This window comes from Orcinus orca, chromosome 19 (genome assembly GCF_937001465.1).
Source record: "Orcinus orca chromosome 19, mOrcOrc1.1, whole genome shotgun sequence".
NCBI classification, from domain to species: domain Eukaryota; kingdom Metazoa; phylum Chordata; class Mammalia; order Artiodactyla; family Delphinidae; genus Orcinus; species Orcinus orca.
Genome location: NC_064577.1, coordinates 37441656 through 37459194, shown reverse-complemented (window position 1 = coordinate 37459194; position 17539 = coordinate 37441656). Strand labels below are relative to the sequence as shown.

The 17539-nt window shown below is 34.3% G+C and overlaps 1 protein-coding gene across 13 annotated transcripts in view; it reads right to left on the bottom strand.

Annotated features, from left to right (window-relative positions):
* CDC27 (cell division cycle 27) overlaps positions 1 to 17539 on the bottom strand; it is a 58774-nt gene that overhangs the window by 24392 nt on the left and 16843 nt on the right. For 4 of the 13 annotated variants that reach the window (XR_004486462.2, XM_004275674.4, XM_033438963.2 and 1 more), the window contains exons 3-9: positions 14140 to 14287; positions 12464 to 12589; positions 7385 to 7482; positions 6469 to 6623; positions 6152 to 6363; positions 4856 to 4970; positions 2404 to 2537 (exon numbers count right to left, since the gene is read on the bottom strand). Coding sequence is in view for 12 of the 13 variants with exons in the window: in XM_004275674.4 (XP_004275722.1) it covers positions 2404 to 2537; positions 4856 to 4970; positions 6152 to 6363; positions 6469 to 6623; positions 7385 to 7482; positions 12464 to 12589; positions 14140 to 14287 (988 nt within the window). In the remaining variant the exon portion in view is untranslated. The remainder of the gene's footprint in view (positions 1 to 2403; positions 2538 to 4855; positions 4971 to 6151; positions 6364 to 6468; positions 6624 to 7384; positions 7483 to 12463; positions 12590 to 14139; positions 14288 to 17539) is intronic. The other 9 variants (XM_004275675.4, XM_033438965.2, XM_012535036.3 and 6 more) reach the window with 4 other exon arrangements.

The window sequence follows — 17539 nt, the reverse complement described above, 5'->3', positions numbered from 1 at the left end:
AATTAGCTAAATTTGATGAAAACTATCAACTTACAGATCCAAGGAGCTCAATGAATTTGAAGGCCAAGAAAGGAGAAAACACACTACAGCACATCATAATCAAATGGCTTAATTATCAGTGATAAAGAAAATATCTTAAGAGTCAGAGAAAAGAGACAGATTACATACATAGAGAAACAAAAATGAGGATGGCAACAGGCTTCTTATCAGAAGCAATGCAAGCCAGTAGACAGGAACGCAACATCTTTAAAGAAAAAAAAAACTGTCAACTACAATTCCATACCCAGGACTTCCCTGGTGGTCCAATGGGTAAGACTCCGTGCTCCCAATACATGGGGCCCGGGTTTGATCCCTGGTCGGGGAACTGTTAGATCTCGCATTCATGCCACAACTAAGGGTCCACATGCTGAAACTAAGAAGCCCACATGCTGCAACTAATAAGTCCACATGCCACAACTAAAGATTCCGCATGCCTCAACGAAGATTCTGCATGCTGCAACTAAGACATAGTGCAGCCAAAATAAATAAATATTTAAAAAAAGAATTCAATACCCAGTGAAAATATCTTTCAAAAATAAAAACAAAGGTGAACTTAAAACTTTCTTCTGCATACAAAGGCTGAAAAAAAATTCATTACCAACAGACCTAGACTACAAGAAGTGTTAAAAGAAGTCCTTCAAGATGAAGAAAAAAAAAATACCAAATTGAAATTTGGATCTACAGAAAGAAACAGAGCGCCAGAAACAGTAAATATGTGGGTATCTATAAAACAGACTTCTTTTTCTTATTAAAAAAAAGTCTCTGTTAAAGATAACTATTTAAGGCAGAAACTACAACAATCACTCTAAAGTAAAATATATGACAGCAATAGCATACAGACTGAGAGAGGAGCATGAAAATATACCGTTATAAGGTTTTATACTGTATGTGACATGGTAAAGTATTACGTGAAGGTAGACTGTGATAAGTTAAAATGTGTAATATAAACCCTAAAACGACCTCTAAAAAGACAAAATAAAGAGTAAGTGTTAATAAGGCAATGTTATGGGTTGAATTGTATCTCCAAAAGGATATGTTGAAGCCCTAACCCCTGGTACTGTTAATGTGAACTTTTTTGGAAATATGGTCTTTCTAGATGTAATCAAGTTAAGATGAGGTCATCAGGGTGGGCCCTAAATCAACATGACTGATGTCCTAATAAGAAAAAGGAAATCTGAATACAGAGGCACACAGAGAAGATGGCTATGTGGAGACAGAGGCAAATACTGAGTTGTACTACCACAAAATAAGGAATGCCTGGGGCTACGAGAAGCTAGAAAGATAAGGATCCTCTCCCAGTGGCTTCAGAAGAAGCATGGCCCTGTCTATACCTTGATTTTGGATTATAGCTTCTAGAACTGTAAGTGAATAAATTTCTGTTGTTTTAAGCCACCCAGTTTGTGGTACTTTGTTACAGCAGCTGTAGGAAACTAAAACAAGCAATAAAGAAGATAAAGTGGTGTATATCAACAATACCTTAACTTAAAAAAAGAGAAGATAAAATGGAATTAATAATACAAAGAACACAAAATCATTATAGTTGATGCATATTAGTTAGTATATTTGTTTAAAGTGAAATGTATAATTCAGTAAATTATGTTTATGTATTCTTCAAGACTAGCATATACTTGGCCTGATTAATGCTGCTCTGCAGGAGGCCTCAGGCTCCTTCTCATAACTGAGCCTGAGGCAATCACTGTCACCTGCCTGAGAGCTGGCTCTCATGATGAGACGTACCATCCTGGCATTTTAGAAATATTGAGGCCTTTTATATAGTCAAGGTGTATGTGCACGTACGTCTGTTTTAAGACTTATGGTACATGTTCATTATTTTAGGAGACAAAGTTGGAGCTTTCTCTTAAAATATTAGCTATAATTTATTTTTGAGTCCTTGAACAAGAGAGATCCTACTTAACACCACTTCTGTGTGGAAATGGATTCATTATTTGAAGATTTATTGGAAGATTAGTATTATGATCCGTTTATAGAAATGCATAATAGGGGAAGGCGAGAATAATCTATCTGTACTTGACCAGTGGAGAAGGTCATATAAAAAAAGAAGAAAATTATTTTGGAGGACTGCTCAGAATATCTAGTTCAAACAAATTCATGAGGCAATTAGAGTAAAAAGGTATTTTAGCTAACTCTTGTCTTTACTTGCATAATAATACTCAACTAAAAATTAAACTCGTTTTTCAGTAAGTTAGAAATTTCAAATTTAACATATTCAAAATTTAAAATAGTCATTCTAGAATTCTTGGGACAGTCAAAACCTGCCTAAACTGAAGGATTACAATCATGTTTCACAATAAGAAACAATATCAAATAATGAACAGTATCAAATAATGACACCATAATAAATACCTTGTTTGTGGGCCAGAACTTTGTGTTTGTGCAACAAGAATTGGAGTTACCTCTCGACTGTTTCCACTCTGTGAGAAGACAGACTTTGTTCCAGTTTGGCCGATTCTGGCAACAGACTGTAAAACACAAAAAGTCTAAGGTTTGTGAATTATAAATTGCACTGTAAATGATAAAAGACATCATGATGTGCCCATCTACATTTTCCTAATACAAGATTTCATATTATATACCGTCTGTCATCTGAAAACACAAACTATTAATGTCATTATTTATGTCATTTTAGGTTAATTTAATGTTATATTAGAATGCACATCAGCCTATTTCTTCATATTAACCTCAGTATTTTTACCCTTACACTATCCTTTCATCTTTCAACTTTAGTTTCCAGGGAAAGGCTCAAAATTCCTAGAAGCCATTTATTTATATATCTTTCCCAGTTGGGCTAAATGCTGAAGAACTTTAAGACAGCTACTATTCTCAAGATTTATGATCTAACTTAGTATACATAAAAAAATAATAATACAGCAAGATTTTATATCCCTTCTTTGGCACTTAGTAAAAACAGTTCTAGAGTAATTCAGAGGAGTAGATTAAAAAAAAATCATCTGATTATTTTCCAAATTCTAAGAATATTGCTCTTAGAATTAGCATTTCTTTCTGGTGTGTTCAATCTTCTATTAACTGGTCTCTGCTTGCCCCTTCTCTTTTCTCTAATTTACTACCTTATTTCTATTTATTTTAATCACTTAACCTTTTTTTTTCTTTTTTGGCTGCGCCACACATAATGAGGGATCTTAGTTCCCCGACCAAGGATGAAGCCATGTCCCCTTGCAGTGGAAGCACAGAGTCTTAACCACTGGACCACGAGGGAAGTCCTCACTTAACTTCTTGATAAAGTGATCTCTGGCTACTGTGTCAGTGGATACTAAAAAATTTTTTTACTACCAAATTAAGATCTTTAGCTACTCTCTCTTTCCCCAGGAGAGTCTGGCCATTCTAACCCTTCAATTATTATTTCTATCACTTGGCCAGAGTCTTTCCTCTATAACTAACTATCCACTGAATATTTTCACCTAATCTACCACTCCCTTCAATAAAACTTTTATAACACTTCCTCCTCTTCCTTCCCCAGATTAGCACCTCTACATTCACACAAGGGACAAAACTTAGTCAACTCTGGTCCTTATTTAGCAAAGTACTATCTACTAAACTCACTACTTGGTTTGATATTTTTAGTTGATACTGCAGGCAGACCTAGAAGTATACCTTTTCCAGGAATGTCTTGTAATAGAACAGAGGCAGAAGAGGTTGAGACAGGAAGAGGTTGAGACTGGGCAATGAAATCATGTAACTGTTCATTGCCTAACTTGTCCTTAATTACTCTGACTCACATGGTTTTGGCCTACTTCACCTGGCATACTAACCACCATCCTGCTATGCCTTCTCATAACTGTAATAAACTAATTTCCACACTTATATTTCACTCCCATAATAATACAACAGCAGGTAGTTGCCAACTTTTAAAAAATCCTATTTAAAATAATCCACATATTAACTACTTTATAGTCCCTGTTTACCACTCTTGGAGTTCCTATTATCACTCATTAAGAAGCTATCATAGAAAAAAATTTTGCTGACTCTAAGGAAGTTCAGGAGTAAGAGTAAAAACAAAACAAGAAGCAACATGTCTCTCTAGGAGGGTAAAAGGGCTATATCAGTCATTCACATACCAGTTTGACTCATTTAGCTTCCATTTCTTAAACATCTATTAAGCACGGCAATAAGTATTTTACATATAACTAATTTAATTCTTACATAAGATACCCTGCACCACGGATATGTTTTAAATAAACAGCACTTTGGCTTCTACTGCCACAGACTTTAATAAAAGAATATTATAAAAAGAGTCGCAGTTGCAACTCAGTCTTGTTGCAGTATTTACTATAAGGATACTGTGAAATATTTTTCATTTTACTATACATTTATTACATATTTACTCCACCTGTATGAGGATCCACTATAAAAATTTTATTATCAGAAATAGCTGGCTTTATCATGTTAATTAGTAAAATTAAAAAACAAACATAGTGGTGGGGATAAGCAAAAACTATGGCAGGTATAATTTCCATTATTTACCTTCGAAGTGATAGAAACAATCTTAATTTTGTTTTTTAAAAAAAGGAAATTAAAAATCTGAATGTTTATTTAGCTATATGCTGAATTAAACTATACTTGTGAGTTACAAACTTACATGGCCAATACAGCAACCAGCTTTGTGTCTCCTACTATGACTGGAGGCTATGATAATGACAACTTTCTTTTACATTTAGATAAACTCTTCTAAGGCAACAGCAATTAAAGAAAGTTAGATTCTGAAATTGCCTTTAACAGGTTGGAATTTTAAATGAATTTCCTTCATCAATACCAAAACTGTATTTTACACGGAAAATACCTTTTTTGAAGGGGCTCCGGTTGATGGCACGTCAATTACAGAAGATGTATTAGTGTAGTTTTGTAAATAGGATCCATCTCCAGGACTTGGGGTTTCTAATGGCAAAATCCCAAAACTGAGAAGAGGTTGAAATCAAGGTGTCAAAAAGTCATCAAGGCATATATAAAGCAGCAGTATACTTAAATTAGAAGGTCTAAAAGGAAGAGAATGGCAAATCAGTCTTGGGGGCATTTAGGATCTGAGGGGCAGATTAAAAATAAGCTGTGAATGTAGACTATTCCACCCACCATAACTAAAATTTAAAAAAAAAATCAAACAATAAACTACATTGAGCAGCAACTACTGACTCAGGAGATTTATTAGAAATAAAGAAGAGTGGATTTGTAAAAGCTAAGATCCAAATTATCAAATTACTTCAAATTCTTGCAATTTATGGGATTTAGACCCTATTACAGAGAAAATGTCTCCAGAAGCCAATGAACACATCTGTGGATTCAATGAGTTTTGTAATCTCATGGTCATACTATTTTAGTAGCTCCCTGGAACTGGGACCCAACTCATAGTCTGTTTTAACATATAATTTTTTTTTTTTTTTTGCGGTACGCGGGCCTCTTACTGTTGTGGCCTCTCCCGCTGCGGAGCACAGGCTCCGGACGCGCAGGCTCAGCGGCCATGGCTCACGGGCCCAGCCGCTCCGCGGCACGTGGGATCTTCCCGGACCGGGGCACGAACCCGTGTCCCCTGCATCGGCAGGCGAACTCTCTCTCAACCACTGCGCCTCCAGGGAAGCCCCTAACATATAATTTTTTATTTTGATTCTTTTGGATATGCTTCCTCTGGGCTGGGTTCCTATATTTATATGTACATATATTTCTGATAATTTGACAAAATATTTCATATCAATAGGTGTCAATTCTTCCTTCCCATTTTGGAATACAGTACTTTAACAATAACCACTGCTGTCACTCTGATTATTATCATAAGCAATCCAACATTTTAAGAGGTTCACTGATGCACAGCCATAAACACAATATTTTTTAATGCATACACCAGCTGAATAATGCATGTTTTAAAATTTTCTCCAATATTTAAGACGGAATTTTTATCACAGGTACTGTATTTCTATTACTTCATTTTCTGAAAATGGAATAGGTTCATTATTGACTTATTAAATACCTCTATTTCCATAATGATTTAGAAGTTGCTGTTCATATTAATTTATATTACTAATATAGGAATTACTATATGATCGTTTAATATTACAGCACATTTTAAAGTATCTTTTATTTGTCTTACCTTGGGGTTAATGGGCTAAGAGCAGCTGGTCCTCCTAATAAACTTCGACCAGTTTTTGGTTTATTTTGAACTTGTTTAGATAATATGGAAGTTCCTGTTCCAAGAGGGACAGTATCTGGTGAAATTACAGCTGAATCAATATAAGACACTGAAGAATCTGTATTCAATGAGTACTTTGAATTGGAAGATTCTAAATTCAATCTGTTTAATTCCTGAAACAGAAAATTTCTACCATGTCATTTATGATACATTATTTAGTTCAGATCATTGATTTTCATTTTCACAATATTTTGAACACTAGTGTATAATACACTTACAATTGTGTCCTGGGGTGTTTCTGTAAGAACTGTCTCAGGCTGTCTGTGAGATAAACTATGATTAGATACTAGTGTTGTGCAAGAGTTGGGCAGACAGCTGCTAAAGTTCTGTAAAGATGTTAATTTAAATGTTTGGTCAGGATCTGGCTTTTCACCTGTGAAGGGGAAAAAAAAAAGTTTGCCTCTGAGGAAACGAAGGTTAAATTTTTTTTTCAAGCATGCATAAATCAGTGGAAATAAGGCCTTATCCAAAGTTTTAAAGTTCTTCTGTTTCAGTGAATCAGATTTATCTCCCAAAAGCCCATCCATCAATTTATCGTAAAAGTTTACCCCTAAATAAAGCTGTAAATTCAGGAAATAAACTAAACCACAATGACACTGACTTTAAATATAATAAATCACAGGAGAATGCAGATTTCTGTGTTTGTTTTAAAGCAGAAAGCAAATAGATCTCATTTTGCTCAAGGTAAGGAGTGAGGGTGAAGAGGTGAAACGCTGTAGAAATCATACTAAAGTTTTGAGCACTTCCATGTAAAGACACAACAATGTTTTAAAATGATCCTTTATGCATCCTGGAACATATATACTGAGACACTCTCCCCCCATATTATCCAGGTCTTATTTATAGAACAGTTTCTGCTCTGGGCATTCTTTTAATTTCTTTTCTTACCCAGAATGCTGTTTTGGCTAGTGTTATACTCACAATACAACTCATTCTAGAGGACACAAGAATGGACACATTATTCCTAAAACATATGATTCTACCTTATTTCTTGTTCTCAATTTTAAAAGCCCTTAGCTTTGAAAAATACTTTTCTTGTGGATAATTTGTATCACTCTCCAAAAATTAAGCAGGGGAAAAAAAAGAAGAAGAAGAAATGGAAGAACCCTCCAGTAGCCACCTCTACAAGCTTACCTATTTCACATAATGATTCAAAGGGGGACCAGAGGAAAGGATTTAAACTAAGGCTCTTTTGGTAACATTCTGATCCTTTGGCAAGCCGATCTGTCTTGCTGTAAAGACAAACAAATAGATTAGACAAGCTATAAAATCTAAAACATCTATTACAAAGAAACTATTGATATAGAAAATTAGGTAAATCTTATATAAGTTCTGAGAGTACTCTGCTAGATTCTTTCTTAAATTATCAATTTCTCCTTCTTACCATCCTCCAACCTCTATTATTTAGGGCAGTTCAAGTCAAAAGTCAGGTAAAAGCAAACAGAACATGAATTGAAAGGAATGTTAACAAAATAAACAAGCTATCATAGCCTTCTTAAATACTATATTGCTTTTAATTTCCTGTTGGATATTAGAATTACTGAGGAAATATGGAAAACACCCAAATATTTCAGTCTTATTGTTATTTTAAATATAAATCCCAGTGGTAATTTTGAAAGTGAATTAAATGCTTCAAATAATAGCACATTTAAATGATCAGATTTTTTAACAAAGTAGAGGTGGTAGCTCTTAACTTAAAGGAAAATTCACGTTTCTTTCTAAATTGGGTATATAAAGGCTCACATTTAGAATATAAACAATATTCTTGGGACCCTATATACTTGAAACAATCTGGGAATTATCAGAACAGCATCGTTGCCTCCCTAGCTTTAATTTTATTTTATTTTAAATTAATTAATTAATTTATTTTATTTTATTTTTGGCTGCGCTGAGTCTTCATTGCTGTGCACGGGCTTCCTCTAGTTGCAGCGAGTGGGGCTACTCTTTGTTGTGGTGCACGGGCTTCTCCTTGCAGTGGCTTCTCTTGTTGTGGAGCACGGGCTCTAGGCATTCAAGCTTCAATAGTTGTGGCATGTGGGCTCAGTAGTTGTGGCTCACAGGCTCTGGGGCGCAGGCTCAGTAGTTGTGGCGCACGGGCTTAGTTGCTCTGCGGAATGTGGGATCTTCCTGGACCAGGGCTCGAACCTGTGTCCCCTGCTTTGGCAGGCAGATTCTTAAGCACTGCGTCACCAGGGAAGCCCCTCCCTAGCTTTTAAATGGGGGAAGATGGGATTGAGGGTTAGTGAGACTTGTTGGAGCTTTCAGGTTAAAAAATACTATTCACCTGGTCTAAGGTTGAAATTCTTCATTATCTAATGGAAAAAAATTAAGATACAGCGATTTTTCCAAAACCCTAAGGTTTTATAAAGGACCAGATGGCATCTAACCAAGATTTTCAAAACAACCTTCAAATGAAACTATCAGTTAAAACATAATCTGTTTATGTGCTGTCAGTGTATCTCAGAGAACTGAAAAGAAGACCCCCTTGAGTAACTATATATTGGTGTGCCTTACTTTCAAATTTTGCAAGTGAATAGAAACTAGAATAAATGATGTAATAAAGACAAGAAAATACCACTAGTTGAAGACTATCTAGCTTCCCACATTTGCCTAATTTGACCCAATAAACACATAGACAAAGAAGGAAGCAGGAGCAGGAGGCAGGCTTTCAGAAAATGTAAGTTTTATCAGTCTATATCTAGGATTGCTTAGATGAAATTTCTTAAAGGAAAAATACTTGTAACAAGAATAATATAATCATTTACCATGGATAGAGGGGTAACTTAAAAATAGGAAACAAAGCAAAGACATAAAAAGAGTATTTTTTGCAAGTGATAATTAGGAGTGGAAAGTGTCAAATCAATGCTCAGGAACTTTTAACATAAGGCCATGAAAAGAAAAGTACAGTGAAATCTCAATGTTTGACCTAAACTAACTCATGTTATATAGCCCCATCATTGCTTATATAACTAATTATCGTTTGTCTATTTCTTTACCTTTTTTTTTTAAAGATTTTTTTTTTGATGTGGACCATTTTTAAAGTCCTTATTGAATTTGTTACAATACTGCTCCTGTTTTTGTTTTGGCTTTTTGGCCAGGAGGAATGTGAGATCTCAGCCCCCTGACCAGGGATTGAACCTGCACTCCCTGCACTGGACAGCGAAGTCTTAACAAACGGACCACCAGGGGAGTCCCCAATTTATTTATCTTTCATGTGTGCTCTCTTGCAATTGATTATAAGCTTTCTGAGGACAGGAAATTAGATTTCTCATTTTTATATTACCTCTTTCCTGTTTACAATAGCCTCGCCCCCTTGCTTTGCTTGTACAATATATCATAAAATACTTTTACTAATAATTTTTAAAGTTGCATTGAGGAGAATATATGAATTACTTAAATGGCCAGAAAAGTGGTGGACGAACTGATGAAGCAAAGATAAAATAATCTATTCAAGAAAAAATATTATGAAAATGTAAGAGGTGATCATTTGTGATGAAAATCCTCTTCTCCAGTATTATGTAAATTATATTCTCTTTTTACATTAGCAAAAGGTAAATTTTCTTAAACCTTTGATAAGTTGGCAAGGCTGATTTTTATAATAAGCCATGATCTGATTAATAGACCATAAAATAAATGTAAAACAAAATGTCTGCTAAGAAGAGATTAGATATACACAGACATGCACACACATGGATAGATACTGGTATGTATAAATATTGGGTTGGCCAAAAAGTTCGTTTGGGATGTTACGGAAAAACCTGAACAAACTTTTTGACCAACCCAATAACATAAAAGTTAACTGGTGAAGAAGCCAGATGTGGACTTACAATAACCAAATCTGGGAGACAGATCTCTGTTCAATAGAGAGATAAAAAGGGGGAAAGATTTAATAAAATTAAGCTGCCTGGAGTGCCCCAACTTTAGATGGATTTTTTTAAAAACTAAAACTCCGAAAGAAGTTTCCCAAAGAATTGGGGTTAAAAAAACTATTTAAATGGCACTGGGAAGAAATAGGTTAATCTAAGAACCAAACTTAGTATCAGCTGTGTCCTAAAGATGCACATTTCATGTGGTATTGTAGACAAAAAGACCAATGATTGTCTACATCAAAATACTGGAGATAAAAGATAACCTAACAAGCTGTAGCTTCAAAACAATAACACATGGGTTTCTAGATTATGGGGTGCAACTTTGGTCACAAGACAGGTGTATGATGACTGAAATGAAGCGCCAGTTTTTGAAGCAGGGTTGTGCCCCATTGGATACTTAATCTTTTAAACTTTATGATGAATAAAAATAACCCATCCTTATTTCTCTGAGGAAGGGGAAAAACCTTCCTTCTTCATGTTTAGGACTTGATAAAACTGCACCTTCAAAAACTTTTAAACAAGTGATCTTGTTTTAAAATAATTAGTAATATATATAGCATTTTTGTGATTTAACACCTTCCCTTACTTTGTTTTATTAAATAATGTTATATAAATGATATCATAGTGTATGTAAAATTTTGAAATTGGCTTTTTTCACTTGTCATAATGCCCTTGAAATCCAAGTTATTATGTTTATCAATCGTTTGTTGCTCTTTATTGCTGAGTAGTAGTTCATTGTATGGATGCAGTTTTTTTATTCATTCACCCACTGAATTTGAGTTGATTCTATTTTTGGGCTTTTACAAATAAATCTGCTATGAACATTCATGTACAAGTACCATTTTACATTCTCACCAGCAATGTATGAGAAATCCCATTGCTCTGCATCCCCATTAGCACTTGATATTGTCAATACTTTTAATTTTAGCCATTTTAATAGGCATGTAATAGCTTCTAATGGTAGTTGCTTTTCCTTAATGGCTAATGATTTGGTACATCTTTTCATGTGCTTATTTACCATTCACATACCCTCTCTGGTGAAGTGTCCGTTCAAGATTTTGCCCATTTTCTAATTTTCTTATTATTGAGAAGTTAAAAGAAACAAAAACGACTCTTCTATCAAGTCTTTCCTAGTTACCATCTTACCTCTCTTCTTAACTGGGTAGAACTGATTATTCCCTCATTTGAACAGAATACTGCTCAAATTTTATCATAGCACTTAAATTGTGATGATAAAAATTTATAAACTTTTGTTTACTACTTCTTTCCTCCTACACTTTATTATAAACCTTTGGGGATGGAGAGGAGGACAGTGAGTTATTTATCTTTACATTCCTAGTGCCAAGTATGGTGTCTAGCCATAATAGGGGATGGATCTCAAAGTGTTTCGAACAAATGACAAGAATCATAGTTGCATGAACTAAATCCATTACTCCAAGTCCTTCTATTAAGATAAATGAAGATATTGGTATTATATATTTACTTACTCCTGTTCTCAAAAGAGTGGTGCCATCTGAAAATGAGCCCCAAATTTCAGCCAAATAATTTATTCTGTTCAAAAAGGTATTTTCAAGGTTTTTAAAAAAACTGCTATTCAAACTAGCCTCAATTTACCTTAGAACAGATGCTAACCTAATTCTTTAGACAAGCAATCCTCAATTATTTCTCCCACATGCAACAGATGACATTTACACATGAAATACCCTCCCATGGGCAGTTGAACAATTCCTGTTACCTAATTACTCCCCAACTCAGAGTATTTCAGAATAAAAATCAGTGAGAACAATATTACCATAGTGATAACTCTGAATTCATTCTCACTTGCTTTTAAGAGACTTAATTTAAAATAAATGTAAATAAATTTTAAGATTATTTGTAAAATCACTATCATTTCAGCTACCATCATAGGAAATTTGTCAAATTCATTATGACATACCAGATGGGAACTGCTATTCTTTATTACTGAAACATGACTTCATGCCTCTTTCTAAGGAGCAGTGGTGATATTTAATATCATAGAAAAAACTTCACTCTTCGCTTCTTTTTCCTCAGTAGGTCACATGAAGATATTCTCCTCACCCAAGGTAAAAAAAAACCCACATGCGCACTCAATTGTTAGGTAGTGCTGCTGTAGCTATTTATCATTAAAGCAAAGTGGACAGTCATAGACAGGATCAAAATCTCTACTGTTTTACAGGTTTAACAAGATCACGGAACTACAAGACTGTGTACTACTCAACCAAATGCTATTTGATAAACACAGATCAACATAGGTTTTTTTAAAACCACAAAGCATTCTAGTACTGGAAACAAATTTCTGGTAATTTGAATCATTCTTACTTACCAATATACATGTCCCAACAATGAAAGAGTAAAGCAAGCTGAATCACCAAACTCAGTAACAATATCATCATGGCTTTTCTGCTTATTAAACACTCCACCAGATAAGATCTGTTCCCCTTCTGCAAGCCTTTAAAACACAAATTTACACATTAAAAAAAAAAAAGTCAATATAAAAAGCAGTGTGTGTAAAGACATTCTTCATTACTAATGTACCTCTTACTATGGAGACAAAGTAAATCTTAAAATTTCAGTCTTACTTTTAAAAACAGAAACAGTTACCTTTATTCTCTGTACGTACAAATCTAGTCTGAGCAACATACACATTACTCACGTCAAAAGAAACGGAAGACCATTATACTGGGGGGAAAATATGAATGGTTCTTCATTAACAGATGTGGAGGTCCTTCTTAGTTCTATAATTCCTTGAAGTATGAATTTGCAAGCAGGTTAAACAAGACTAACATATTAATTAAAAACTGCATACTTAATGGCCTCAGTTATTTTTAGGTTTACAAATAAAACCTGAATAGCACTTTATCTCTATTTATCAATTATGTTTTCTTGATATAGAAAATTACAAATGTTCCCCAAAGGGAAAAGAAATTTGCCTGATTTCACTATGTATTTTTAGCATATCAGAGTTTGTAATGGTTTGTGTTTTAAAGTTTTTTCCAAATCATCATGTGGAAAACTCTCAAGTAAGCTTACATAGTATATCCTAAACATAAAACTTGATATCTAAAGTTCTGTTACTATCAGTGGGACTTTTTAAAAACTATAAATATTTATAAATGGGATAAGAATGTCTAATATAAGAACTGGCTTAAGAAACTGGTAAATTAAATAAGTAGATTTTAAAGAATTTAACATTAGAATCTTTGGAGTAGAAATAATTCAATAACAAATGTCTCAGAAATTTTGTATATATTTTAGCTAGCTTTAATTTAAAAGTCATCAATTAGACACTGGACAAATAAAACATTTAGCAGACTATGGAGACTTTATGAGGCTTATTTGTATTCTCTCACTGTAAATCTACAGACTAAATACAAAGGCTTTTACAATTATCTGTTTAGTCACCTTTACCATTATTCCATTTCTCACAGCACAGAAAACAGTTTGACAGAATACAACTAGCTAAATCTCTAGCTGCCTCCAGATTCAGAATATGGACAGCTGACTTGGTTGAACTGTACTGTGCAAAAGAAATGTTCTCCTGAATCTGCCTCCTTGCTTCAAAGGAGTAATGGTTCCCAAACAGAATGATCTTGAAAGGCAAATAATTACACAACTATCTAGACATAAGGGAGCATTAATCTCAGATGAACTGGTAAATTAGGTTTTCAGGCTTATTCCAACTGGTCTAGCAATGAAAGCAAAGGAGAAGAAATAACACTTAGGATCATTTTAGAAAATGATTGGAATTAGTTATAACTTAGGTTTCTCCAGAGTTAAATTCTATTATTTATACCATAACAATGAAATCTCTCCATAACAAAATAATAATGCCATAAGCAGCAGTGTAAACATTTCAAAAGTTACTGAAATAGACAAACCTCTACTATCAAAAGAGGGGAGAAAGGGAGTCAGTCAGAGTTTAATCCATCAAAAGAATTTTATCCAGAATTCTACAGTGTAAGTAGAACAAAATTAGATAGAAGAGATTTAGAAACTTACTTGCTGAGATCAACACAACATTTTGCAAGCAGGTATTTACATTGCGGTGTAGTACAACTGTGTCCTTTCAAGAGTCTATATGCTTTATATGCCTTTCCTGAGCGGTAATAACAGGTTGCCAGTAAAAACAAGGCTTCTTCTGAGTGTACTAAGAACACACACACAAGAAAAATTGCCTATTATTCAGGATGTTGAATGGTAATCATTTTCACCTACCAATAGGTAAACAAGTTTAGCAACAACAACAAAAAATCAGCCATGTTATTTAATACAAAAAACAATTTATTAATTCAAATTTGAATTAAGGAGAAATACTTTTCTGACAGAAAAGTTAGTTCCCCAAGGAACCAAGGAAATAATATTCTGATAGAAAAGTTAGTTCCCCAAGGAACCAAGGAAATAATACAATGAAGACAATCGTAGTATTCTCTGTAAATCTTTAAGAAAAGCAAACACATGCACACAACTACCCTTAAATAGACTACCAAAAAAGCATCTTGTTTTTATGTAGTATTTTTCTAATAGACTCTTTGAGAGGACAGAAGTCAAATTTCATGAGAGGGAAACTCAGGGTTATAAACGTAATTATCAATCTGTATATTAAAAAAAGACCAGATTGGAACACAAACAAACACAAAAAACCAACCCACTTACTTCTAACACCAAATATACACTAGAGTATATTCAAGATAATTTAAGAAAAAGGAAAAAAATTTCTAAATTGTGAATATCCACACTATTTAAACACTCAATTGACAGACTTGACACCTGTCCAGTAACAATAATTAAACTGCTCTTTAATGGCAAGAGCAGAATTATTTATCAACCTCTTGCCTTTTCTTTACATTAGGAAATGCCTTAGTTAATGAAATGTGGCACTTTTCCCCTTACTCTCTTCCAAACTGACCATCACCTCACTTCTATCCTCACAACCTCACAACCAATCCAGATAAGAGGTTTTTTTTCTTTTTGGCCACGCCACGTGACATGTGGGGTCTTAGTTCCCCAATGGACCAGGGATCGAACCCATGCTCCCTGCAGTAGAAGCGTGGAGTCTTAACCACTGGAGGGCCAGGAAAGTCCCCAGATGAGAGTCTAGAAAGGTAACAATAAAGGGGATAGAAAGAAAGAGGGGAAAATCTGTTCTGTGCTTCTAAAAATGGGTTATGTAATAATATCAAGGCGCTGAGGGATCATCTAAGCCAGTGGTTCCTGAAGTGTGGTCCCTATACCAGCATCAGCATGACTTTGGAGCTTGTTAGAAATGGAAGTTCTTGGGCCCCATATCAGCTCAGACCCCTAAAATCAGTAATTCTGGGAGTGGGGACCAGTAATCTGTGCTGTAATAAACCCTTCAGGTGATTTTGATGCATGCTAAAGTTTGAGAATCACTGTTTTAAAGTACAGATAAACTTGCCACATCTTCCTGAAAAGTTAACTCAAAGATGTGGGATAAAAAAGTAATTTGAAATTTTCCTGTTATAAAGATTTTCCTTTTTCTTTTCTTTTCTTTCTTTCTTTCTTCTTTTTTTTGCTGTTGTTGTTGTATGTCATGTATGTGCAAGCAAAACCCAACAGAACCCTTCTTCTCTGGTCCATTTTATTTTTCATGAAACCCTAGTATAAAAAAGTATACAATAAATGACATGTAGTAAATGATAAGAAATTTTAGCATATATGTGTTAATAGGATCTATAGTAGTATCTGTGATTCAGAAGCAAAAAAATGAATGAGGAGCTCTACTGCAGTGGGAACAAACTGTTAATTTCATTGAAATACAAGTGCTAATTCACATAAGTTAGAAAGTGTGATTTCTTATAGATTTTGCAAAGGCCTAGTTTCTTGTCATCTAAAAAAGTAAGCTTTTAAAAACTAGTTATACCAATAAACAATGGCTCCCAAAAACTAGTTCAACTTTCAGCTAAAAAAATGCTTTATCAAATGTTTGTTTACAAACACTTATGTTTAGGTCCATTTTTCACTGTAGTAAAATTTCCTAATACTGAAACTCCTCTTCTTACAAACAGTTTAGGCTTCAAATATAGGTTAGGTCATTTAATAAAAGCCCAAAATAATTAAGAGGAGCTTAAGCTTGCATCCTTCAGGGACATTTCCATCAAATGGGAAGATGAATTAGTCCCTCAGTGCTTTCACACACACAATATTTGGTATAAAGATACCAAATATTGTGTGTGTGATTTTAGTGTCATACTGCAACTACTTTTTTGAAGTGTGATGACTTAAAAACTATATGTTTAAGTGAGATTATAGATTGGAGGTTTAAACAAATCTTAAGCTTAATGAAACTATAAGATAGTGAAGTAAATCCAGAACAACTTGAAGGGTTGTAAAACACATGGAGAGACATGGGTGGTTTTTGAGGCTTCCCAGAAATAACTTGACAGCCCCAAACATAGCTAGTGAACCAGCAGTAAGTGGCTATAATAAATCTAAAAAAGGTAGAGTACTGACAAATAGATTTCATCTGGAACAGTAACGCCAACTGACTGACAGTGGCTGCCTCAAGTACTAAACTCAGAAAAATTTTAAGGTTGATCATGGCTTTGCCAGTAAGTGTGCAAAGATCAAAATACCAGGATCTGGAAATAGTTATAGATGTCTGCATGACATTTATTTGCCATCCTTTATTAACAGGCTTAATTAAAATATGTGATTGGGAATTATATGGTGCATAATATACAACTGGCCCTCTGTAGCTGCAGGTTCTGCACCTGGAGTTGGTTGAATCTGCAGATGCAGAACCCATGGGTGGTCCTGAGATGGCTGTGTTTTATAAACAGGAATAAAGTAAACACTGATTCCACAAAGTTACTCTTAAAGTAATACTGATAAATCAATCATGTACGAGTTAAATTAAGGTACATCCATGTGATTAAACACTCTACAGCTGTCAAAAAAAAAACTGACAAAGATTTCCAGGATGCATTGTTAGGTGAAAAAACAAACAGAAAGTTATAGAACAATACTGAAAGTCCTCTTCTTACAAACAGGTTAGGCTTCAAATATAGGTTAGGTCATTTAATATGAGGCCAAAATAATTAAGAGGAGCTTAAAGCCTGCATCCTTCACATACATTTCCATCAAATGGGAAGATGAATTAGTCCCTCAGTGCTTTTAAATCAGACAGACACCTCTTCTTCATGTTGGCTTATAATCTAAATGAGCAGCCTTTTCCAAAATGCACCAGTTTTGGTAAGACTTAAAAAAGTCTGTTGAGGTGAGTGTTCTCTACCTAGCCTTGATAAACTCTACAAATACCACAGAGAACTCCTTAGAGGTTAGAGTACTCTGCTTGCCACCCTCTCAAAAACTCTGATGTTATAAGTATTCAAAGGGCATAAAACCTATGGAATCATCTATGATTTGTGATACACATTTC